The sequence below is a fragment of the Panulirus ornatus genome, chromosome 32 (genome assembly GCF_036320965.1).
Source record: "Panulirus ornatus isolate Po-2019 chromosome 32, ASM3632096v1, whole genome shotgun sequence".
NCBI lineage: Eukaryota > Metazoa > Arthropoda > Malacostraca > Decapoda > Palinuridae > Panulirus > Panulirus ornatus.
In genome coordinates, this window is record NC_092255.1 from 3308828 (window position 1) to 3334777 (window position 25950).

General features: G+C 38.8%; 1 protein-coding gene and 1 long non-coding RNA gene across 9 annotated transcripts in view; one reads left to right on the forward strand and one right to left on the reverse strand.

Moving 5' to 3' along the window:
* Positions 1 to 25950, reverse strand: part of LOC139758988 (vascular endothelial growth factor receptor 1-like) — a 150500-nt gene that overhangs the window by 10762 nt on the left and 113788 nt on the right. For all 8 annotated transcript variants that reach the window (XM_071680863.1, XM_071680868.1, XM_071680862.1 and 5 more), the window contains 7 exons: positions 22775 to 23035; positions 17403 to 17630; positions 14799 to 14970; positions 12865 to 13307; positions 10321 to 10481; positions 7608 to 7730; positions 6099 to 6310 (listed from right to left, as the gene is read on the reverse strand). In XM_071680863.1, coding sequence (XP_071536964.1) covers positions 6099 to 6310; positions 7608 to 7730; positions 10321 to 10481; positions 12865 to 13307; positions 14799 to 14970; positions 17403 to 17630; positions 22775 to 23035 — 1600 coding nt within the window. The remainder of the gene's footprint in view (positions 1 to 6098; positions 6311 to 7607; positions 7731 to 10320; positions 10482 to 12864; positions 13308 to 14798; positions 14971 to 17402; positions 17631 to 22774; positions 23036 to 25950) is intronic.
* LOC139758990 (uncharacterized) lies at positions 340 to 5770 on the forward strand. The gene is made up of 3 exons (XR_011714969.1): positions 340 to 479; positions 2340 to 2390; positions 5637 to 5770. It is a non-coding gene; the product is annotated as an uncharacterized lncRNA (long non-coding RNA).

The following is a 25950-nucleotide window of genomic DNA, read 5'->3' on the forward strand; positions in this document are numbered from 1 at the left end:
GTAATATGCACCTGTAAAAAACTGTTTGTAAAGTGTTTACTGGTGTATTTTATGAAATTTCACCAGTTCAGACATGTAACCACCATTAGTATGTATACTGTTGTGCCTCACAGCAAATGCCTCCCTGTGCACATGATAAGCATCTGATCCCTATGTAAAGAATGCCCCACTACATGTGTGCATGTGGCCAGAGTCTAGTCATTGCTTTAGATAATAACAAACTTGATGATACCTTAGCACTTTGTAAATCTAACTCAGAGGATGATACTGATAACTTTAAATCTAATAGCAACATCTATATCTCCAAATCAGTTTTGTGGGCTTCTGGTCACTCTGCCTGGAGATGCTTGGATATTACAAGGCACAAGTGGTGTACAGCAAATACAAATGATGCAACCATCTACTTTACATACAATCACCGCTGCTCAACCTGCCATACCCCATGAAACTCCTATGAGCATATTACGTCATGCCTAAAGGTAAGATAGTTATAAAACATAGTTTTACTGTATCAATATAATCTTATAAAGATTTTGTTTTTGTATACTTCCAGCATGTAGGATAACAATACACTACATGGGCACATTATTGTATACCTTCAGTATGTCATATAACAATGCACTGCAAGGGTAGTAGTTGGTAGGAGTTGGTAGGGAGCCAACGACCAGGGAGGTATAGTACTATTACCACCCATCTCAGTATCAGGAGTGTTACTGATGGGTGTGTAGTGTCATTTTAGAAGTGGTAGAGGAAGTGTGGATCAATTGTTTGCATTCATGAATGTATGTGACAAGTACTTAGAAAAAACAGATGGATTTGTATGTGAATCTGCAGAAGGCATATGATAGGGTTGATAGAGATGCTCTGTGGAAGGTCTTAAGAATATATGGTGTGGCAGGTAAGAGTTGGATGACAGGAGTGATTGGCTTCCAGTGATGATCAGTCTGTGGTAGGGATGTGTTGTCGCCATGGTTGTTTAATTTGTTTATGGATGGGGTGGTGAGGATGGTAAATGCAAGTTCTGGAGAGATGGGCGAGTATGCAGTCTGTTGGGGATGAGAAGGCCTGGGAAGTGATTCAGTTGTTGTTTGCCGATGATACAGCACTGGTGGCTGATTCGAGTGAGAAACTACAAAAGTTGGTGACTAAGTTTGGAAAAAGTGACTAAATGCAGGACTGAGGGCAGGTTAGTTGGGATGTAAGTTTGAATAGAGAAAAATTGAAGGAAGTGAAGAGTTTTAGATATCTGGGAGTGGACTTAGCAGTGAATGGACCCATGGAAGCTGAATTGTTATAGGGTGGGGGAGGGGGCAAAGTTCTGGGAGTGATGAAGAATGTTTGGAAAGAGAGAATGTTATCTTGAAAAGCAAAAATGGGAATGTGAAGGAATATTAGTTCCAACAATGTCATATGGTTGCAAGGCATGGGCTATAAGTGGGGTTGTGCGGAGGAGGGTGGATGTGTTGGAAATTAAATGTTTGAGGAAAATATGTGGTGTGAGGTGGTTTGATTGAGTAAGTAATGGAAGGGTAAGAGAGATGTATGGTAATAAAAAGAGTGTGGTTGAGAGAGAGATGTATGGTAATAAAAAGAGTGTGGTTGAGAGAGCAGAAGAGGGTGTGTTGAAATAGTTTGGACATATGGAGAGAATGGGTGAGGCAAGGTTGACAAACATGATATATGTGTCAGAGGTGGAGGGAACAAGGAGAAGCAGGAGACCAAATTGGAGGTGGAAAGATGGAGTGAAAAAGATTTGAGTGATTGGGGCCTGAACATGCAGGAGGGTGAAAGGTGTGCACGGAATAAAGTGAATTGGAACGATGTGGTATACTGGGGTCAACATGCTATCAGTGGACTGAACCAGGGCGTGTGAAACATCTGGGGTAAACCATGGAGAGGTCTGTGGGGCCTGGATGTGGATAGGGAGCTGTGGTTTTAGTGCATTACACATAACAGTTAGAGACTGAGTGAGAGCAGTGGTGGCCTTTTTTTTGTTTGTTTCCTGGCACTACCTCGCTGGCATAGGGGATGGGGATGCTGTTTCCTCTGGAGCCGGGTGGCACCGGGAATGGATGAAGGCATGTGAGTATATTTATTTATTTCCATACTTGATTGCCGTTTATGGCATTAGCGAGGTAGGACCAAGAAACAGAAGAAAGGCACATCCACTCAGATACACACACACATATATACATACATATATGCACATAAACATACTGCTGATATGTTAATCATGCTAGTCTGTGATGATAGTTATGTACATATACATATGTATTTTTAATTTCACAATTTTGAATAATCTACAATATTTTACCTTATGAGTAATTTTGCTTCCACAGACCCTGGCTAGAATTATTAGTCATAAGGACTCCCTCCAAGGGCACATCATTGTAAGTAGCCTTTATTATCATGTAATCATTGTTAGCTTCTTTGAAAATGACTTTTTTATACACTCTGTGCAGTATATATCTAACCACAGTCTAGATTATAACATCTAGCACACATACATTTCTTACATAAACACTTCCACTTTTTTTATGTATTTTTATCTTGGTAATCTGCACTTCCAACCTTTATAATTCATCATATTGATAAGATGTTAGTAGTGTTTTAGTTAATTATCTCCATTGTAGGCTTTTCATACCACCTAACCATTTCATCTTTCACCTCGACCACTTCCCTTACAGTGTTGGTATTATTTTCTGGTTCTAGATATTTTATTCCTGTGGGTATCCATCTGTACTTTTTTATACTGGTATAACATATGTAATAGGCTTTTTTCTTAAAGACTAAAGTATTCGCACACCTCTTCTGAAATGGCTACAGGCATACAGTATTCAGACAAAGAGTGGCCCATCCACTCATATATACATATATATACATAAATGCCCAAATATGCACATATACATATAAACCTATATACATACACATCCATATACATACATACATACACATGTACATATTCATATTTGCTTGCTTTCATCCATTCCTGTCGCTATCCTGCACCACAGGAAACAGCATCGCTACCCCCTGCTTCAGCAAGTTAACACCAGGAAAAACAGACAAAATAAAGGCCACATTTGTTCACAGTCTCTAGCTGCTCCGTGTAATCCAATGAAACCACAGGTCCATATCCACATCCAGGCTCCACAGACCTTTCCATGGTTGCTGTTTACCGTGTCAGCGAGGTAGTGCCAGGAAACACAAAGAAAAACCCATCCACTCATATACACACCCACACACACACACGCATATATATGAATGTGAAATCACACTTTAGTAAGAGTTCATACAATTTTATTGAACATGTAATATTTTCTATGTGTGTGGCACAGCATGTTTCATGGAGACAATCCACCTCATAAGGTGCCAGTACTTAACAAAGTTATTTAAATTCCAAAATCACACTTGGTTCCTGCTGCACAACGCCAATCCATCTAGGCCTAGCCTAGATAGATGTTGTACGGGAGGAACCAAGTGTGATGTTGGGATTTAAATAACTTTGTTAAGTACTGGCACCTGATGAGGTGGATTGTCTCCATGAAACATGTCGTGCCACATGTATAGAAAAATTACATGTTAAGTAAAATTGTGTCAACTCCAACTGAAGTGCGATTTCACCTTCATACTATCATCACGGACAAATGAGATCATCATATCTATCTATCTATATATATATATATATATATATATATATATATATATATATATATATATATATATATAGATATATATATAGATAGGGAATACATGGAAAGTATTTTTTCTCCCCTATTGATGAGAAGGCCTGGGAAGTGAGTTGTTGTTCATTGCTGACATAACACTGATGGCTGATTCGAGTGAGAAACTGCAGAAGTTAATGACTGAGTGGAGAAAAATTGAAGGTAGAGAAATGTTTTAGATATCTGGGAATTGACTTGGCAGCAAATGGAGCCATGGAAGTGAGTCATAGGGTGGGGGAGGGAATGAAGGTTCTGGGAGCGATGAAGAGTGTGTGGAGAGAGAACGTTAACTTGGAGAGCAAAAATGGGTGTGTTGGAAGGATTAGTAGTTCCAACAATATTATATGGTTGCGAGGCATAGGCTAGATAGGGTTGTGTGGAGGAGGTTAGAAGTGTTGGAAATAAAATGTTTGAGGACAATAAGTGGTGCGAGGTGGTTTGAGTAAATAATGAAAGGGTAAGAGAGATGTGTGGTAATAAAGAGTGTGACTGAGAGAGCATAAGAAGGTGTGTTGAAATGGTTTGGACATTTGGAGAGAATGAGTGAGGAAAGGTTGGCCTTACCTCACACACACACATAAGGGGGCTAAGTGAGGATATTCCCTACTAGGCTCAGTCGTCTGTTCTTAGTGCTACCTCGCTAACATGGAAATATGTGTGTATATATATATATATATATAGATATATATATATATATATATATATATATATATATATATATATATATATATATATATATATATATATTATATCATATCATACTTTGCCATTTCCTGCATTAGCAAGGTAGCATTAAGAACAGATGACCAAGCATAAGAGGGAAAATCCTCACTTGGCCCTCTTCTCTGTTCCCTCTTTTGATAAAGTAAAAACTGGAGGGGAGGATTTCCAGCCCCCCTCTCCTGCCCCTTTTAGTTGCCTTTTACAACATGCAGGGAATACATGGGAAGTATTCTTCTCCCTTATCCCCAGGGATAATAAAACCAAAGCCAAATACAAGGAGGTCTAAACAGTCCTGTCAAACTCCTAATGAGGTAAGAGAGGCGGGAGAGTGAGTTCCAGATCATAAACATATTTTCTTCATTTCTATATTTACAAAGTCATTTTGGTACTACTTTCACAATATTTTTTTTTCATACTACGCCATTTCCCACATAAGTGAGGTAGCGTTAAGAACAGAGGACTGAGCCTTTGAAGAAAATCCTCACTTGGCCCCCCTCTCTGTTCCTTCTTTCAGAAAATTAAAAATGAGAGGGGAGGATTTCCAGCCCCCCCCCCAGTTTCCTTCTATGACACGCAGGGAATACATGGTAAGTATTCTTTCTTCCCTATCCCCAGGGATAACTTTCACAATATATATATCCCTGGGGATAAGGGAGAAAGAAATCTTCCCACGTATTTCCTGTGTATCGTAAAAGGCGTCTTAAAGGGAAGGGGGTGGGGGGCTGGAAATCCTGCCCTTCAATTTTGATTTTCCAAAAGAAGGAACAGAGAAGAAGGCCAAGTGAGGACTTTCCCTCTTGGGCTCAGTCCTCTGTTCTTAATGCTACCTTACTAAAGAGGGAAATGGTGAATATGTATTGTGAAAGTAGTACCAAAAATACTTTGTAAAGATAGAAATGAAGAAACAGAAAAATATGTTTGTGATCTGAAATTCACTCTCCTGCTTCTCTTACCTCATTAGAAGTTTGACAGGATTGTTTAGACCTCCTTGTATTTGGCTTTAGTTAACAGGTAGGTGTTGGCATTTTCAATGTTCAAGGTAGATATTGTACCTTTCTTGATATACTGTAAAATCTTGATTTGCCATTTTTACTGCGTTTATGATACTTTGATTATATGAAAATTTTGACGAATAATTTCACCATTTCTGATGTACTGAGGTTTAATTATATTTAAAACATCTGTTTTCAGGGTGCAGAATTTGATTTGTTGGCGAAAAGTAAGGCGAGACAGTCACACCTTCCCTACTAGAGTTTTTTGACAAGTCAGAAGCAAAATTTCTTCAAGATCAAGTATTGTAAGAGATATAACAAAAAGAATAAAAAGAGTTCCTTCTCAAAAAATGTAGGCCCAGTAAGATTTGTACCAACTGGGCCTTAGAGTGAACTTTATTTTCTCACACCTTTGATTACAATAACTGCATTAATTTAGTAAATGATGTAAGAGCTGGTTTTACTAGCAAGATAAAAAAAATATATACTTCAAGATTAATTGAACACAAATCAAGAAGTGGGCAAAGATCATATAACAGCTTATATTTAATTATTAAGAACCTGCCTTCATTTTTGGGTTAAGGAACTTGGTCTTCAGTTTTATAATTGAAAAAAAGATAAAACTATCATATCTGATAAACTTCATTATTCAAATACTAACATAGCTTGGTTAGCGTATTTTGGTTTGTTCATCCGATAACCACCCTCAAGCAGCTGAAGAAAATCCTTATTAACTTCTATACCAGGGTATGGCACAGAGCCTAAGGAAAATAGTTCCCATAAAGTGACTCCATAGGCCCAGACATCACTCTGGACACTGAAGATTCGATCGCGAATAGCTTCCACAGACATCCATTTAATGGGCATCAGATCCTAGAAAAAAAAATGTAAAACTATTAGTGAAGATAAAATCAAGATATAAAGTCAAAGTAAACACTGAAAGTGGCATAAGACAAGTGTATATGACTACTGTACTTAAATTCAGCCTACACAGAGAAGAAAGTCACACGAACATTTAAATGAATCCATGATAACATTTGCAATAGTCATAGAAAAACAACTGGCTCATGATAATGGCCAAGTGGGTAACTTCAATGTGAATTAATACAAATTTGTACATAATTAAAAAGAGAACCTTTTGTACAGCTTTTATAGGAACAAGCTGAAGACACAGTAGTTTATGTCTTTCCCATACATCACTTTCAACTACAATCATCACTTCTCATTCTTCATTCATATCACCTTTTGTCTTTGACAACATTCATTCTTCTAAAACATAATTTTGAATATGGAACAGAGATATATATCCTTTTCTTTCACTTCCCAGCACATGCAGAGTAAACTTTCCCTACATGTGTAGCTATATCAGTGCAACACTCAGGAGATGCTTTTGCAATATGCAATTCCCCCTTCCTATCATTCTCCATTCCCTCGTACCCCTGCCTGAGTAATGTGACTTTCATGACAATGGATGCTAAACTCCAACAATTTTTTTAGTGTTAAACAGTAAATCAAAGAACATGAATATATAGTTTAAAAAACAGACTTTCATGACAATAGATGCTAGAGCAACTCCAACAATTTTTTAGCGTTAAATAGTAAATCAAAGAACATGAATACATAGTTTTACAAAACAGTTTGATGAAGATATTGGGTTTATGAGAAGGTCTCGCAAAGTTATGTATGCCCTGTGAAATCATATTCAAAGCCAAGTTTACTTAAATGCTCCGGCTACTGCAAGACATAGATTAGGCTAAATGAAAGAGAGTAGATATAAAAGTCTTAAGGAAATGCAGTGTAGAGTTTGTAGCTTATGGGCAAATTAGTCATTTGCGAGATGAAAAGGAAGAAGAGGGTAGGAAACTGAAGAGAACTTTAAGGAAATTTTTTGTTGACTGAGAAAGAAGAGGTTGAACAATCAAATATGTAACTAAATCAGAAACCTGGGTAGCACAGACTGTAAGTAAACTCAATAACAGTCTTGAATTGAAGGCAGTTAACACAAGCATGAAGCACAAAACTTAAATAGCATTAAGGGAACTTATTCATCTTCAACGTATTCATTATAGGTATTCTTTCCATTGTTCCATATCTGTAGGGATGCCAGGAGCTCGCACATTTACATGTTTCGTTATGGTAGACCATTTAGCTTGGTGAAATAGATACATACATCTCCTTTCTTCATGTAGACATCCTTTTTATACATTTCCCTTGACAGACCAAAGTCACTAATTTTCACGACATTGTCATCAGCAAGAAGTAAGTTTCGAGCAGCCAAATCTCCATGTAGAACCTGAAAGACACAATTTTAGAAAACTGGTTAGACCATAGGGAAAGCAACTTTTTTCTTAAGTTTGCAGGAGAAAACTGACGCACTCTCTATCATGGGTAGTTGTCACTCGGGAATCAAAAACTGATACTTGCCTTCAGTGTTTGATTTTATACAAGAAAATAATTCATACAACACTTAGAAAAGAAGCCTGAAAAATATAACAGCCCATGATGTGGGATCTGACTTTGAATGGGTGAGCCAAACACTTTCAAGGCAAATTAGATTAACACTATGCATGGCATTAACATGATGGACCAACTCTATGCATAATTTAGTCAATATCTTTCAAAAACTGGGATGGGATGTCTAAATACCGGTAGACATAACCAAGATGGTCATGAAAAGAGAGACGGGTAGGATGTTCGAGTAAAATAATACTCAAGGGTAAAGGGGAAGAATGGTTTGGAAATGTTTTAGGAGTAAAGTCATGGGTCGGTGAGTGGACATCAGCAAAGGAAGGAGTAGCACTACTACTGAAGGAGTTGTGGAAGTGTTAATGGGCTGAACCAGGACATATGAGACACTTCTTAAAAATAAGCCAAAAACCAACCAAACCCTAAAACAGGAAAGCCATGAAAATCCACAGAATCCACTACCCTTCACTCCCAATGATACAAACTATGCAATTAAAACCTTCCTGCAACAAATCCTGACAACACAACAAACTTTAACATAAAATACTATGGCCAATTTGTAGTCCAAGCACTAACGGATACCTTTGATTACTCCTGCTACAAATCTAAATCGCTAACATCTGGAAACTTGCAAACAATACCAATTCTAAAAACCCTAAAACCACACAAATCCCCTCCTTCAACTGCCTTATATTACTTCTACCCTCAGTATCTAAACTCATCTACTTAACATGGCTTCAGACCCCAAACACTCTACACCACACAATGAACTTCCACATGACATCCTAGTTGGATTCAACCAACCCCAACCACGCTCATGCTTAGTGGCAACAGACATCAACAAAGCGCTTGACACTATCCCCTGGACATCCTTACACAAAACATTCTTGACACTATCCTCCACAGCAGTGACAAAAAGTGGCAGGCCAATCTCAAAGCTGGCTACCATGCCAGACTCACTCATAATGGCATCACCTCTAAAACACCTCAACTCTACAATGGAATTCCTCAAAGAGCAATTATCTCTCTAAACTCTTCCTAAATGGCTTCCCATCACCTGAGGCAAACCTCATCATGATGGTCTTTTCCTATGCAGATGACCTCGCACTCACAGCACAAAACCTTGACACCAAAGTAGCAACTAACATGCAGCACTACTTTACACAACTGGAACAACGGCTCACCCAGAACAGAATGTAAGCATCACAAAAATGTTTAATAACTTTTAACCCCAGACAGATAAGAATCCAGCAAACACCATCCAGTCACTTCCTCAGAACAAAACGCGAACCATTCTAGGAATGATGTACAGCTCATTCAACATTCACTCTCCACTGCAATAACATCAACACAAAAGTAATACACAAACTAAATGCCCACAGAAGACTAACAGGCACCAGATTCGGACAGAAAAACAATCCCTCAACATCTTATACAAACGCTTTATCCATTATGCCTTGAATACCTGGTCTTCCACCCTCTCAAAAGCAAATACAACAAAGCTACAAAACAACCAAAATGGTACACTTGGAATAATCACTGGCTGCCTAGCAACCACAAACACTCAACACCATAATGAAACAAAGATCCTCCCAGTACAGCCCCATTTCATTATGCTCAACATTCAAATCTACATACCCTAATCATTCTTTAACTAATCATCAACCCCCAAGTAAAAATAAAAAGCATACGCTTGCCTCACGCTTCCGTAAACTTTACTCACAGATCCCCCAAATAACACTGGCAAATCACATACAACTCATTCTTAGACTTCAACCCTCTGGACATATACCCAAGAGACCACACTCCCAATACAAGTCTCTCTCCTGCATATACTCTTGACATGATCTATCACTACAACACTAAAAACACCATTTCAACATATCCCAAAACCTTTCAGGTCCACGATGCTACTACCATAAAGAAGATAGCAAGCAATCACAACTCAATTGCCCTGTACTTTCTGCACACGGACAGTTTCCTGAGTGATGTCAGAGCCTCTTGAGGACAGAAGGGACCCTTGAGGCAGGAAGGTAAGGTGTGTTTGTATATATACATTTTAAAACCCTGGAGCCCCCTTCACAAAGGGAATGAGAGGAAAAGAATGAAATATTTACATCAACTTGTTTTTCAGGGGGAGAAGACTTTACACAGCTGTGGGAAGAGCAAGGTTGGTCCATGTGTGATTCTGAATTGGTTACTGTCACCTTACGTTGCTGCTGTCTTCTCCAGGATTACCGTTTCAAAAGCTTGAAATGGTGTTCGCATTGCCATCCTATTTATCAGCCTCGATCTATAAGTTATGAAGTCATCATCCCTTCCTTTTTTTTTATGTGCTAAATTTTCCAATGCTATGATGAAACAGTCTCTGAAATCTACTTAACTACTGGGTTGTATGAGAGAATAGAATACTATACCTTTCTGCGTGTCAGATATTCCATGCCCTGCGCTACCTGCCAAGCCCAACACACAAGGTCACTTGTTGAGAATGGTGCATTCACAGCTGGGATGCTACCAACTTCATATAGAAATGGGTTTCCCTGAGAGTCTAAACCCATATCACTGATGTGGGAAGAATCTGAAATACATTGGTGAATATGTATAGTCACATTCAGTTTGATTAAACTCCATGAAATATTTTTCCATATTTCCTTCATATGTTTCAAACTATAATTATACATTCTAAGCAATTTCAAGTTTTGATTAGATCTCTAATAACTGACAAATTCCAACAGCATCAACATAAAATTTTCTAGTGGCCCCTCATATGCAATATATGAATAATGGAAAAAGTGATAACATCTGAGAAATTTATGATCTTGTAAGCAAGCAATCTTGAAAGAATTCTATAACTTTTTTCCCTAAGTAAAGTTTCTTGGGATGGATTTTCTCAGCCTTGATATTGGTGTTTACCCTTTTAATGCAACATCCATTATTTGTCTGCATATCATAAACTACAACATACACCATTTGTTGGTAAAACCTCTTGTGACATGCATCATCTGAGACCAAATTTCTGTCATTGTACTATATTGCATGCCCCACAGACTTTTCCATGGTTCCCCCTGGATGGTTCGTATGCTCTGGTTCAGTCCAGTGACAGCATGTCACCCCCCTGTATACCAAATTGCTCCAATTCACCCTATCCAAAGCAAGAGTTTCAACCTCCTGCATGTTCAGGCCCAAGAACTCAAAATTATTTTAACTCCATCCTTCCATCTTAAATCTGGTCACTCCCTTAACCTTGTCCCCTCCACTTCTGGCTTCTATATCCTCAATGTCAACCTCTCCTCTCATTCTTTCCATATCAAAACATTTCAGCATACCCTCTACAGCTCTCACAACCATGCTATTTTTATCCTTTTATTACTTGCTCGATCAAACCATCTCACCCCACATAATGTCATCAAACATTTCATCCCCAACATATCCACCATCATCTGCATATTCTCATCTACAGTCCATGCCTCAAATCCATACAACAACAACGATGGTTCCATTCACTGCCATGTCCACTTCCAGGTATCTAAAACACTCTACTTCCTCCAAATTTTCTCCACTCAAACTCACACCTCAACAAACCTGTCCCTCTGCTCTGCTAAACTTCATAATCTTGCATTTATTCACATTTACTCTCAACTTCCTTTCACACACTCTCCCAAAATTAGATATCAACTCCTGCAGTTTCTTACTTGAATATGCCACCAGTGCTGTCATCAGCAAACAACAAAGAACTCATTTACCTTACCCACTACTGACTGTAAACTCACCTTTCTCCAAAACCCTTGCATCTACATCCCTCACCATCCCACCTATACACAAATTAAACGGCCCTGATGACCTCACACAACCCTGATACAGACCTACCTTCATGTGGAACCACTTGCCCTCCTCTCTAACGTCATGTACACATGCCTTACACTCTTGAAAAAAAACCTCGGCTTCTAGTAGTTTTCCTCCCAAACCAGTATATTTGTAAGGCCTTCCAAGAGGCATCTTTATCAACCCTACCATGTACTTTCTCAGGATCTATAAATGCCACATACACATCCATCTGTTTCTATGCACATTCTTGTAAGTAAACACCTGATCTACACATCCTCTACCACTCTTGAAATCACACTGTTACCCCTCAATCTGATACTCTGTCCATGCCTTTACCCTCTCAATCATCTGTCCATGCCTTCACCATTCTTCCATTCGGTTTACTAGGTTTGCATAGGAAACTTATACCTCTATAGTTCAAGCACTGAACTTTGTCCCCCTTGCCTTTAAACAGTGGTGCTATACACTAATTCTGCCAAACCTCAGACATACATACAATGAAAATCCTAACTAACCTTTCAAAAATAGTTACCCCCTTTCTTAAGAAATTCAACTACAAAACCATCCATATTCTTGCCACATTTCACCTTGCATGAGGCTTTCACTACTTCTTCTCTCTTAACCAAATCACTTTCCTTGACTTTCATTCTCCATTCCTTCCTGACCCAAACACCCTGCATCTGCCATCCTATCATCAAACACATTCAGCATTCCTTCAAAGAGTCACTCTATCTCTACATCTCAACACTACCTGTTACCACTTCCACATTTGCCACATTTACTGATGTTCCCATTTGTTCTTTTGTTTTTCTTATGCTATTAACCTCCTTCCAAAACATGAATCTTATTCTCTCACTGATACTCATCCTGCAATATGAAGGTAGCACCAGGAACAGATGGTCATATTTGCTCAAATCTGCTCTCTAGCTGTTGTATATAATGTACTGAAACCAGGGCCCCCTAAACATAAATAGGTCTCACACCTTTTTGTGGTTCCTCTAACTGCTTCATATGCTCTGGTTCAGTTCACTGATAGAACATTGCTGTAATAACTCTTTGCTTACCCTGCTTTTATTATTGAAAAAATCAATGGTACAGTTAAAAAGAACAAAAGCATTAATCATGCAAGTACTTACCTGTAGGAGACAGGGGAGATGGTGACAATGGTGACCGCACTGATTGAGCTGTTGCCAAGTAAGTGTTTACTGTTTGCATACCTTCTTTACGGTAGCCAACAGATCCATTATCAGACAAAGAACTAGATCCTTCACTCTGTTCTCTAGTGGCTTTACGGTGTGAAATTTGGGATCCCCCTGTACTACTACTACTAGTCCTTGGATCTCCCTCAGGACAGTCACTCACTGATCTCATTAACCCAGCTGTATACATTGGATTATGCACTTGTTGTCTTGGATGGCCATCTGGTCTGTAGCTTTCACTTGAGGATGCTGTGAGAGAGGCTGGAGACTGAGGAGGAGAGTCAGTGCGTCGTTTCAAGGGAGGTGCTTCCAAGTTGAATTTTGAAGATGGAGCTAAATATCCATCGTGATCTGTTATTGGTGCAGTATGAACTCCTTCCCTGAAAGAACAAAGAAAAAAAAAGATGCTTTGAATGTGAGACTTCTTTCTTCACTTGGGCAATACCAAAACCAAATACAAGTGTAGGACCTTTCTGTGAGTACTGCATGAAAATGCATCAAACATGAATGGTAAATTACCTAACATTTTGGTCATCACCTCAAATGATCAATAACCAAAATGTCACCAGCTGTAAACTAAATTGACCTGATTCCTACAGTCAGGTCTTGCTGCTTTGGCCAACAAGCAACTGACATCTGTGTGGTAGTTCATCGAGATGCAGGTCACAGAAGAATTCCACATTCACTTACAGCATATGTCCTGGGAGCTCGAAAATTAAAATTTGGAATGCCTGCTCAAATCCATGTTTCATCAGCTGTCCAAGCACAGAAAGAAAAAATCAAATTCAAAACTGATATACATTTGTTTCACAGTAAGTTGTAAATATACAATTAAAATTACCAAAGTTGGTCTAAATAAAGAACTGCCATCAAAACAATGAAGTTCTACATGGTACTCTCATCAACAGTCAAAAATGGACTTTTGGCCATCAGTACATTTATTGGCTAGTCAACAATACTAATATGTAGAGAACATTCAACTTATGAATGACATATAATGTTTCAATAAAATAGAAAATGAAATTGGAGTTGTTTCTTGACCATTTCCAGCATATGATGCCTGGCGAATAGAATACAAATGATTTCAAGCATACCTTTAAAGACCTGTTATCTTAAAAAATATATAGAGGGATAAAGGGGTAATTCATACAGTGCATAATGAGAATTCTTTCATCAGGACGAACCTTGGATTAAGTCCAAATTCTACATGCATGCCGTTATACCTAATTTTCATTATAATAAAGTATAGGAATATTTCTGGATAAACTATACCAAAATGGTATTAAAAACAGAAGCATTGCCAAAATATCTTATTAGCATAATGTTTGTTAAACTTGATACCAACAATTTTCCATTAACATAACTTACCTATCCTGCTAAAGCATATTATACATCATTCTATGTATTTACAAGTATATCACTTGTCAACAAAAATTCTTTTACTTACCAATTTTTAAAAAAAATTCATCTGTAATCAGTTTACCTTATCAACATTTTAAACTGTCTAATTATGTGAATTACATGAGAGTCTTAACGAAGTTAATGCACCATTAATGGTCTTGGTTAAATTTCAAGTGTTTATATTTTTACTTAGCTCTAATATTCCCCCCTACTGCTACACAGTTAATTCTCAGCAAAATACTATATAGATCAGTAGCACTTGTAAAGTTTTATCAGAGCATGAGTAGAAGACATGTGAAAACTGAGGTATACAAACGGCTAAAAATTTTTGAGGACATATCCAATATAAGACAGCAAATTAACAAGCAAAGCTCATTCTTGGATTATATCCAGTGAAACAAGAAATTCAAGTGGTACCACATTGCACAGTATGTCTAGGCAGAAATATCTAAATTTGATAAAATTCTCACCTTGTACTATGTGATATGGGTGAAAGTGGACTGGTTGGATCCATTACCAGTTTTAAATGGTCAATATGGTCAGTTGAAGGGTCAATTTGATTAATGAAGCACTTCCGATGACGCTGCATGAACACAAGGAGGTTACCAAAGCGGCAATACTCTACCAGAATCCACAACTCACCTAAAAACTCAAAAGAAAATTGATTAATATCAGAAATTATTTGCTAGATATTTTCTTAAAACTTCTTTTATACCTTTCCTTAGAGGGTGAACGAGGCATAATAATGACATGGCTTTACTAGCATTACATCTGTGTGAGGCATGCTACACCTCAAGATGCTTAAAGGAATACAGCTGTAGCTCTATATTCATAACATACAATATGTTTAAATCTATTCAGCAGTGAAGCATCCTAAAATATACGACTAATGTAAAGCTACTGAATGAAGTCTTTTTCAACAAGTCACTATATGACCAGCATTTGGAAAATATTCCTAAAAATGGTCAATGAGATGGTATAGAAGCAATAATGATGGTGTAATAAGGTTGAAAGCTGAAGGAGTTTTAAATGTAACGAATTTCTCTTCACAGCCATGGTTATATGTGACTTTTGGGACTGTTCTCAATGCAGCAAAGATACATACTTCACTAGGAGGAGAGGTGCAATATAAAAGGGAAATGACAATGCTGAAAGAAAAAAATTAGAAAAGTTAGCACAGAAAAAAAAGCTCTACTACATGATAATGCAACAGAAGAGGATGAAGAAGTGTCTGCAAAGTCAAAAACATTTGTATTATTGAAGTAGTGGATGAGAACCTCAAAAGGCAGTGGGATATGCACTTTGATGAAGTGGGGTTGTAAGAAAGTGGAACTTAAACAATGGAAATGAGTAGCTGAGGGTGGAAAGGTGAGACCAGATGCAAATGCTATGTGCTGAAGATGCATTTTAAAGAAATGATAAATATCAGAGATGCTGGATTGCATTAAAAGATGAATACTGGATCGAGACTAGCAAATTGGCATAAAGGAGTGAGAAAATGTTTACTACCTCAAGGTACTCTTCCTACATGAATTATGTATAAGACTGGATTGGTTCACCCCATCCCCTTAATTATGTGCTCACCCAGTAATGACTTGGTCTTCAAGAACTATATAGTGTGTCTATATGTAGCACGGATTGAGCACTGTACATAGCTCTTGTGTGTCTATAATCCTCTGCCTTGCATCCTGTTTGTGAAGTAAAGTTAAGTAAGGCCAGGTGCTTTTTGCAAAGGAAGACCTATAATGGTTTAGGAAGGGTGTTTTCTTCATGTGTGAGGTTTCATCAGACAGACATTTCCTCTTTCCTTCTCTGTAGCCTGTCATGGATTTGGCTTGAATCATTGCTGAGGATGAGTTCCATAGTGATGACACACTTCTGTTATATATGAATTCCCATAGACACACTTTAATATGAGCCATTTGCTATTTCCCACATCAGCAATATAGTGTAAAGAATTGATGACTGAGCCTTAAAGAAAAAATTCCTTACCTGGCTCATTTGTTTTATCATTTGGAAAGAAATTCCCCCATTTGTGCCTTTCTTAGTCACCTGCTATGATATGCAGGAGATATGTGGGCACTATTCATATATTAACATAAACACATACATACATACACATACATATGTATACATGTACATATTCATATGTGTTTTCATATAATGTATGTGTATATGAGTGGATGGGCCATTCTCTGTCTGTTTCCTGGCACTACCCTGCTGATGCAAGAAATGATCAAATTAATAAATAAATAAATAAATATAAAGTAATGGAGACAAGGGAGGAAGAATACTTCCCACATATTCCCTGTGTATCGTAGAAGGTGATTTAAAGTGTCAGGAGCAGGGGGCTGGAAATCCTCCCCTGCAGTTTTACTTTTCTAAAAGAAGGAACAGAGAAGGGGGCCAAGTGAGGAGTTTTCCCTCTAAGACTCAGTCATCTGTTCTGGAATGCTTCTGTAAAATATATCTGACAAGTAATATAGAAGAGCAGTCTCCTTGCCTAATCCTTTCCAAAAAGTCGCAACCTATCACTCCTTAACTAATACTAATATTCTTGAATCTTTCTAATGATGACTGAACATCTAATATCATACAATACAGGAACTATTACCTCTATGAATTCTCAATATATTTTCTACACCTATACCACTACTGTAAATGGGAGCATAATCACTCTACCTATCCCCACCTTTGGCACATAAATATTCTTTTTTTCCAATACATTTTACAACAATTTAATCATTCCTTGTAATTTTTTTTCAATCGATGCTGTCCAACTTCAGCTCTCATATGTTTTCATCACATTTCACTTATCACTTTACACTCACCTGTTATCTTTTGTCCCATCCTTCAAAATGATAATGGATGTTTCCATGTCAGTTACATCTAAAATATGTATAATTCCTCATTACCTTAATTTTGTCAATATTATTTGTGATGAAAATCTATTCTGATTTCTTATAACTACAACGAAGATCCATGACTTTCATCAATATGCATACAAGCTCTGGCTACCAAGTAAGTAATTAATGTATTTAAGTCATAAAATTGTAAAGCGTATACCAGCATACCTTTGCCAATGTGAACAGTGTTGGCACCCAAAAGGTTCACAATGTTGAGATGCTTGCCAAGGTGAATCATAATTTTGAGTTCTAGTGCCAAGGCTCGGACCTGTGACTGATCAGCCTGGCTCTTGCACATCTTGAGAGCAGCAGTATTTATAGGAACACCATCTTCTTCCAAGCCTGACACAGTTGCTTTCACCACACGCCCAAAAGCCCCAGAACCCAGCTGTTTACCTGGAGTATAAGTGATGCAAAATACAGCTGTCAATCAAGATATGGTCTGTTTTAAAAATTTTATGAGGCTCATGAGCAAGAAAAAAAACAAAAGGAACATAAACTGTTTGAAAAAGTGGAGACAGGATTCAATATTCTACTAGGACATGTGAAAGAGAAAGGCATAAATTCTATTGTGTTTAGTTGGCTTTCTGGAGCAAAGAATCAAGTTATTACTTTTTGTACATAAGTTTATCTGGATGAGTGGGGTTGAGGTCAACAGGTATTACTGAACTGTTTACTAATTTTTATTATTATACTTAATTGCTGTTTCCTGTGTCAGCGAGGTAGCACCAGGACACTGACAAAGAATGGCCCATCCACTCATTTACACATATATAAGAAATGACATGAGTGAGAAAAAAGGTGGTGAAAGTGAATGAGCCTGGAAATGAGGCTTGTTGGAGGTAAACTATCATGAGAGTTTGAGTGCAAAGTAGCATTAGGTGAGAGTTCACATTACAAGGGTACAGGGCAAGAATTTGAAGCTATATAGGTTAGCACTGCTAACATGAATAGGTGAAATATGTGACTGCAGGTGAAATGTGGGCATCTGAGCCGCAAGAGCTCAGTAAAAGGGGTTCTATCTATTTATCTATATTTCTGACACCTGTTCCCTTGAGGAACTCACAACATTGGGTGGCCATGGAAAAAATCTCCACTTATCCATGGCCTAACATGCCTCCTCCGCAAACACTATTCCATGCATTCTTACTGCCTTTCTCTCACTAAGGAGGGGAAGCAAGTTGAAAAATTACTGAATGTGACAGAACTGGAATATGCAAGTCAAGAAGTAAAGGAACTCAAGAGAAAGGGGGGCATACTGGCAAGACATTGGGAAAAGGCTGCAAAGAATATCATTCAACATGAATTTTTTTAGTTATTAGGTGCTAAGACAGTCATACAAGCTTGCCAGAGGGGAGGAATTCAAAGGAGTTAGCATCAAGAGTAACAAAGCAAAAGAGAAGAAAAAAAAGAGGTGGAGAAAACAGGCTGAAGGAAAAAACAAAAGGGATCATATAAGGGAAGGAACATCACAGGGAATGGAACTAACTAGTAGCAAGAGCTGTACACCAGAGATACTGTGTACTATTGTAAATGGGCTAGCAGTCTATGTTAGGATTTAGAATTCAAGAGATTGTGTCAGAGATGACAACCCCAAAATCATTATAGTTAGAATTTTGCAAAGGAACTAAAGGCTACCCTAATCCACTCAGAGGGCTACACACAAGAAAGAAGAGAGAAGATTAAGGAGGCTGGGGATTGGGCCACTTAATGAGGGACAACATTAAATTCTTTGAGATATTAATAGATGGCACCCTTAAGCAATACATACTGGGTAAAAATATGTTCGGGAAGAAAATTCAGAGTGGTGCTGTCGGTCTACATCCCTCCAAAGATCTGCAGCAACCCAGAGCAGGTGTACACTGATAACAATGAAGGAACTTCTTGGACAGTTAGGGGAAGCAGCAAGATACTCCATTAATGGGGATGTTAAAGTATTGATAATGAGGGACTTTAACAACAGAAAAATGGGCTGGGAGAACTTATACACTCATGGATATGGAGAAACATGTTCCTTGAATGTGTACCAGATAACTTCTTGTATCACGATGTCATGGAGCATACCAGATATAGGAGGAAGACACATCATTTCCACTTGCCCTTGTCTTTACATAAAACAGCATGGAAATAGAGCACATCAAACATGAAGAACCTTTAGGAAAAAAGGATCGTTGTATACTTGCTTTTAACTATGTGGTGGAGGAAGAAGCAAAGGGGATTCAGAGGAAGCACAGGACCCTAAGAGGATATACAATCAAGGAAACCATATTTAGCTAATCAAGTTATTTGACAGGGTTGATTAGGGGAAAAAGTATACAAAACAAAGTTATTTTGTTTTCAAATCTACAACTTCGGAATCGGGATACGAGCATAATGGGACACTAAAAGGGAAGTTGGTTATATCTATTTTTATTTTGCTTTGTCGCTGTCTCCTGCGTTAGCGAGGTAGTGCAAGGAAACAGACGAAAGAATGGCCCAACCCGCCCACATACACATGTATATACATACATGTCCACCCATGCACAATATACATATCTATACATCTCAAATGTACACATATATATACACACACAGACATATACATATATACGCATGTACATAATTCATACTGTCTGCCTTTATTTGTTCCCATCACCACCTCGCCACACGTGGAATAACAACCCCCTCCCCCCCATGTGTGCGAGGTAGCACTAGTAAAAACACCAAAGGCCCCATTCGTTCACACTCAGTCTCTAGCTGTCATGTAATAATGCACCGAAACCACAGCTCCCTTTCCACATCCAGGCCCCACAAACTTTGCATGGTTTACCCTAGACGCTTCACATGCCCTGGTTCAATCCATTGACAGCACGTCGACCCCGGTATACCACATCGCTCCAATTCACTGTATTCCTTGCATGCCTTTCACCCTCCTGCATGTTCAGGCCCCGATCACTCAAAACCTTTTTCACTCCATCTTTCCACCTCCAATTTGGTCTCCCACTTCTCCTCGTTCCCTCCACCTCTGACACATATATCCTCTTGGTCAATCTTTCCCCACTCATTCTCTCCATGTGACCAAACCATTTCAAAACACCCTCTTCTGCTCTCTCAACCACACTCTTTTTATTTCCACACATCTCTCTCACCCTTACATTACTTACTCGATCAAACCACCTCACACCACATGTTGTCCTCAAACATCTCATTTTCAGCACATCCACCCTCCTGCGCACAACTCTATCCATAGCCCACGCCTCGCAACCATACAACATTGTTGGAACCACTATTCCTTCAATTCCTTCTATGCTGAAAAGCAAGAGAACTCACGGATGAACTGTGTAAGAGATACAAAGGATACTGTAATGAGCTAGCATTGAAAAGGTACATGAAAGCAAGTGATGAGTACTGCAAAATAAGGAAGGAGGAGCAAAGAGGATTTGAAAAAAACTGTGGACAAGGCAGAAGACAACCCAAAGGTTTTCCATAAGTTTATCCTCTGCAAACTACTGATTCAAAAGCAACTAATCAGGATAAAGAACTCAAAGGGAAGAATTCTTGAAAAAGAGCAAAATGTGCAAGGAACTGAAAGACAAATTTAAAAACATTTCCACAGTGGAGGATGATACCACATCAGTGTTTCAAAGGTGGGAGGGGCAAGAAGTCTTGGAAAGAGAAGAGATCAACATAAACAACGTAACCTGGTTACAAAAAACAATTTGATTCATATAAGGTACATGGACTTGATGAAATCTCCATTTGTGCTTAATGAAAGTGCTGAAGCATTTGCTAAGCCTCTCAAAATAATGTTCATTACGATGCATGATGTAGTAGTTCCAAAGATGTGAAAGAGGACAAATGTCATGCCCATCTTTAAGAAAGATGACCAAGAAATTACACCTAACTACAGGCCTGTTTGATAGGTGTGCCTTGTAAAGAATATCAGACACCAAATAAGTGACTACCTATAAAGAAAAGCTTCTTAACTGGGGGAAAAAAAGGGATGGGGGTTTTCTGCCTTAAGAAAGTGTAAGACTTTTATGAGAATGAGCTCAGTATTAGGCCAAAGAGATCAAAGAGTAGACTGTGTTTTTCTAACTGCCACAAAGCCTTTTATACACTCCTCCCTTCAGATGATGATTAATATGCTACAAGAAGGAATAAAGGGGTAAACCCAATTGTTCCACTGAGAACTATCAATTTGGAAGGTAACGAGGGACACAAGTAAGAGGTTACAAGTGGAGTATTGCATTGCCCTGTTTCTCGCCCACTGACATTCTTGGTGTATATAAATGACTTAACAGGAACAGGCATCAGAGATATAGACAGAAAGATGCTCCTGCCTTCTGTGACATGCATGAGATATGTGAGTAGTATTCTTTCTCCCATATCCCCAGGGGAAAAATAATGATTGTCATAATAATTTTTTTTTTTTTTTTTTTTTATACTTTGTCGCTGTCTCCCGCGTTTGCGAGGTAGCGCAAGGAAACAGACGAAAGAAATGGCCCAACCCCCCCCCCATACACATGTACATACACACGTCCACACACGCAAATATACATACCTACACAGCTTTCCATGGTTTACCCCAGACGCTTCACATGCCTTGATTCACTCCACTGACAGCACGTCAACCCCTGTATACCACATCGCTCCAATTCACTCTATTCCTTGCCCTCCTTTCACCCTCCTGCATGTTCAGGCCCCGATCACACAAAATCTTTTTCACTCCATCTTTCCACCTCCAATTTGGTCTCCCTCTTCTCCTCGTTCCCTCCACCTCCGACACATATATCCTCTTGGTCAATCTTTCCTCACTCATTCTCTCCATGTGCCCAAACCATTTCAAAACACCCTCTTCTGCTCTCTCAACCACGCTCTTTTTATTTCCACACATCTCTCTTACCCTTACGTTACTTACTCGATCAAACCACCTCACACCACACATTGTCCTCAAACATCTCATTTCCAGCACATCCATCCTCCTGCGCACAACTCTATCCATAGCCCACGCCTCGCAACCATACAACATTGTTGGAACCACTATTCCTTCATAATAATAAAAATCATATTAATGGTGATGATGATAATAACTTTAGGTCTGTGTGACCTGCAGCTACAGAGGATATCCTCATCTTCAAGCTGGGGAAATAAAATCCAAAATGTATACAATGTGAAATATCAACAAGTACATGTCTGCACTATTTGTTAAACATTTAAACTCATAAGCAGCTACCAGAAAGTCTTCCCCTTACATAATATAATCTGAACAGATGTATAATATGAGGGCATCTGGGAAATTTTAAAAGTTGGATAAAAGATACAGCCCCTTGAGAGGAAAGGTACAGTAATGAAGGACCAATGCAGGTGAAGGACTGAAACGTTGAGATGGCAGCATGAATAGGCAATATTTCATCCAGACCTTCATGGCAACTTCTCTAAAAATTCTGCATCTCCCTATTTCTTAATTTGTTTTCTCATACTTATAAGCTATTGAAGTGGGTAAGACTAAACACAAAACTAGTCCTTACATGTTCTACTATTCTCACAATACTCCTTACCTATTCTAATATTTTCTCTCGGTACTTCCCACTCTTGACTGTATGGCAGCAACTCTGCTTGTTCATCAGCTGTGCAGTCTGGGTTAAGCTGACCAATGTTTCCTTTCTCAAACAAATATAGCTCATTTTTACGGAAAGACTTCCGAAACTTCCTTTCTTGCTTAACTCTTCTGACAAGCACAACAACCACCACCACAAGAAATGCAATTCCCATACAAGCGAGAGACAAGCCAACTTTTGCTGCATTGCTAAGCCCACTTCCTGTAGGGAAAAAGATTGTAAAAATAAGGATTACTTAAATGATGAAAACTATATCTGCACAAATTGAAAAGATACCCACTTTGAAATTCTGAATACAAAAATTCTATGTACATGAAAATTCCCCTTGAATTATGTTTTCCAGAAATAAATCATATCTACTGGCTAATATCAAAAATATATACCCTTATGATAAATTTCCATAAAAGAATACATCAAAGACATGAAAATACCAAAATCTGCTCTCCAGATACATTATGATACAGATGTTTACCTGTTATTAGAGTACTCTGGATAACAGTGTACAAGATACACCTAAAAATTAAGCATGAATGAATTACAGGATAAAAATTCTCAGAAATGTTTGTTGAAATGTTTGTGACTGCCAGCACCAGTGAGACTATATCATTAGTATTCTTCTTTTAAATCAATACTGTATAAACTAGCAAATCTTTTTTTCTTTTGTACTTGTAATTATATATTTGTACTACATAGGGATGGAGTTTAACACTCATGGAGCTCCATCTCTAACACTTTACTATCATCTTTCTTTTTTCTTTCGTACTATTCGCCATTTCCCACGTCAGCGAGGTAGCGTTAAGAACAGAGGAATGGGCCTTTGAGGGAACATCCTCACCTGGCCCCCTTCTCTGTTCCTTCTTTTGGAAAATTGAAAAAAACGAGAGGGGAGGATTTCCAGCCACCCGCTCCCTCCCCTTTTAGTCGCCTTCTACGACACGCAGGGAATACGTGGGAAGTATTCTTTCTCCCCTATCCCTCTTAATTTTAGTATGCTGTCTGCATATACCATGTCCTCAGTCATACTGTTCCATTCACCCAACACTCCTATACTATAAAAGTATTTCTTTGCATCCTTTTCAACAAGTTTCTTACTTAACTTCAAATAATGTCCCCTGGTTTCTCTATCTCCACATCCCTTGAGGAGTGGTTCACTGGCCACATCATTGACCCCTAAAAAACCTACAGGTGGTGATCAGGTCATCCTCACTATTCTCTTTTCAAAGAAAAATTTAAAGCCTGCAGCCTTTTCCCATAACTTAACTCTATTAATACTGGCCCAAAGTTTGTTGCCCTCTTTACCACATTAGCAAGGTAGCATCAGGAACAAAAAAGAATGGAGTATGATATAAGAAAGACATGGGACTCTATGAGTGTAAAACTCCCTCCCCATCAAGTAAAAATAAGATATTACAAATAGGTAATTACAGAAAAGGCCTCATTTGCTCAAATCCATTCTCTAGATGTCATGTGTAATGGACCAAACCACAGCCCCCTACCACAACCATGCTCCACACACCTTTCTGTGGTTTCCCCCAGCTGTTTCATGTGCACTATTTCAGTCCATTTACAGCAGGTCATCTGTGTACCTCACTGCTCCAATTCACCCTATTCTATGCATGCTTTTCACCCTCCTGTTTCACTCCACCATTCCATTTCAAATTCAGTCTCCCCTTCTCCTTGCCCTCTTCACTTCTGAGTCATATATCCTCTTTTTCAACCTCTCCTCACTCATTCTGTCCAAATGTCCAAACAATTTCAGCAATTATCAGTTCTCTCTCAACCATACTCTTCCTACTATAACACCTTTCTCTTTTTTTTTTTTTTTTTTTTTTTTTTTTTTTTTTTTTTTTTTTTTGTCGCTGTCTCCCGCGTTTGCGAGGTAGCGCAAGGAAACAGACGAAAGAAATGGCCCAACCCCCCCCCATACACATGTACATACACACGTCCACACACGCAAATATACATACCTACACAGCTTTCCATGGTTTACCCCAGACGCTTCACATGCCTTGATTCAATCCACTGACAGCACGTCAACCCCTGTATACCACATCGCTCCAATTCACTCTATTCCTTGCCCTCCTTTCACCCTCCTGCATGTTCAGGCCCCGATCACACAAAATCTTTTTCACTCCATCTTTCCACCTCCAATTTGGTCTCCCTCTTCTCCTCGTTCCCTCCACCTCCGACACATATATCCTCTTGGTCAATCTTTCCTCACTCATTCTCTCCATGTGCCCAAACCATTTCAAAACACCCTCTTCTGCTCTCTCAACCACGCTCTTTTTATTTCCACACATCTCTCTTACCCTTACGTTACTTACTCGATCAAACCACCTCACACCACACATTGTCCTCAAACATCTCATTTCCAGCACATCCATCCTCCTGCGCACAACTCTATCCATAGCCCACGCCTCGCAACCATACAACATTGTTGGAACCACCATTCCCTCAAACATACCCATTTTTGCTTTCCGAGATAATGTTCTCGACTTCCACACATTTTTCAAGGCTCCCAAAATTTTCGCCCCCTCCCCCACCCTATGATCCACTTCCGCTTCCATGGTTCCATCCGCTGCCAGATCCACTCCCAGATATCTAAAACACTTCACTTCCTCCAGTTTTTCTCCATTCAAACTCACCTCCCAATTGACTTGACCCTCAACCCTACTGTACCTAATAACCTTGCTCTTATTCACATTTACTCTTAACTTTCTTCTTCCACACACTTTACCAAACTCAGTCACCAGCTTCTGCAGTTTCTCACATGAATCAGCCACCAGCGCTGTATCATCAGCGAACAACAACTGACTCACTTCCCAAGCTCTCTCATCCCCAACAGACTTCATACTTGCCCCTCTTTCCAGGACTCTTGCATTTACCTCCCTAACAACCCCATCCATAAACAAATTAAACAACCATGGAGACATCACACACCCCTGCCGCAAACCTACATTCATTGAGAACCAATCACTTTCCTCTCTTCCTACACGTACACATGCCTTACATCCTCGATAAAAACTTTTCACTGCTTCTAACAACTTGCCTCCCACACCATATATTCTTAATACCTTCCACAGAGCATCTCTATCAACTCTATCATATGCCTTCTC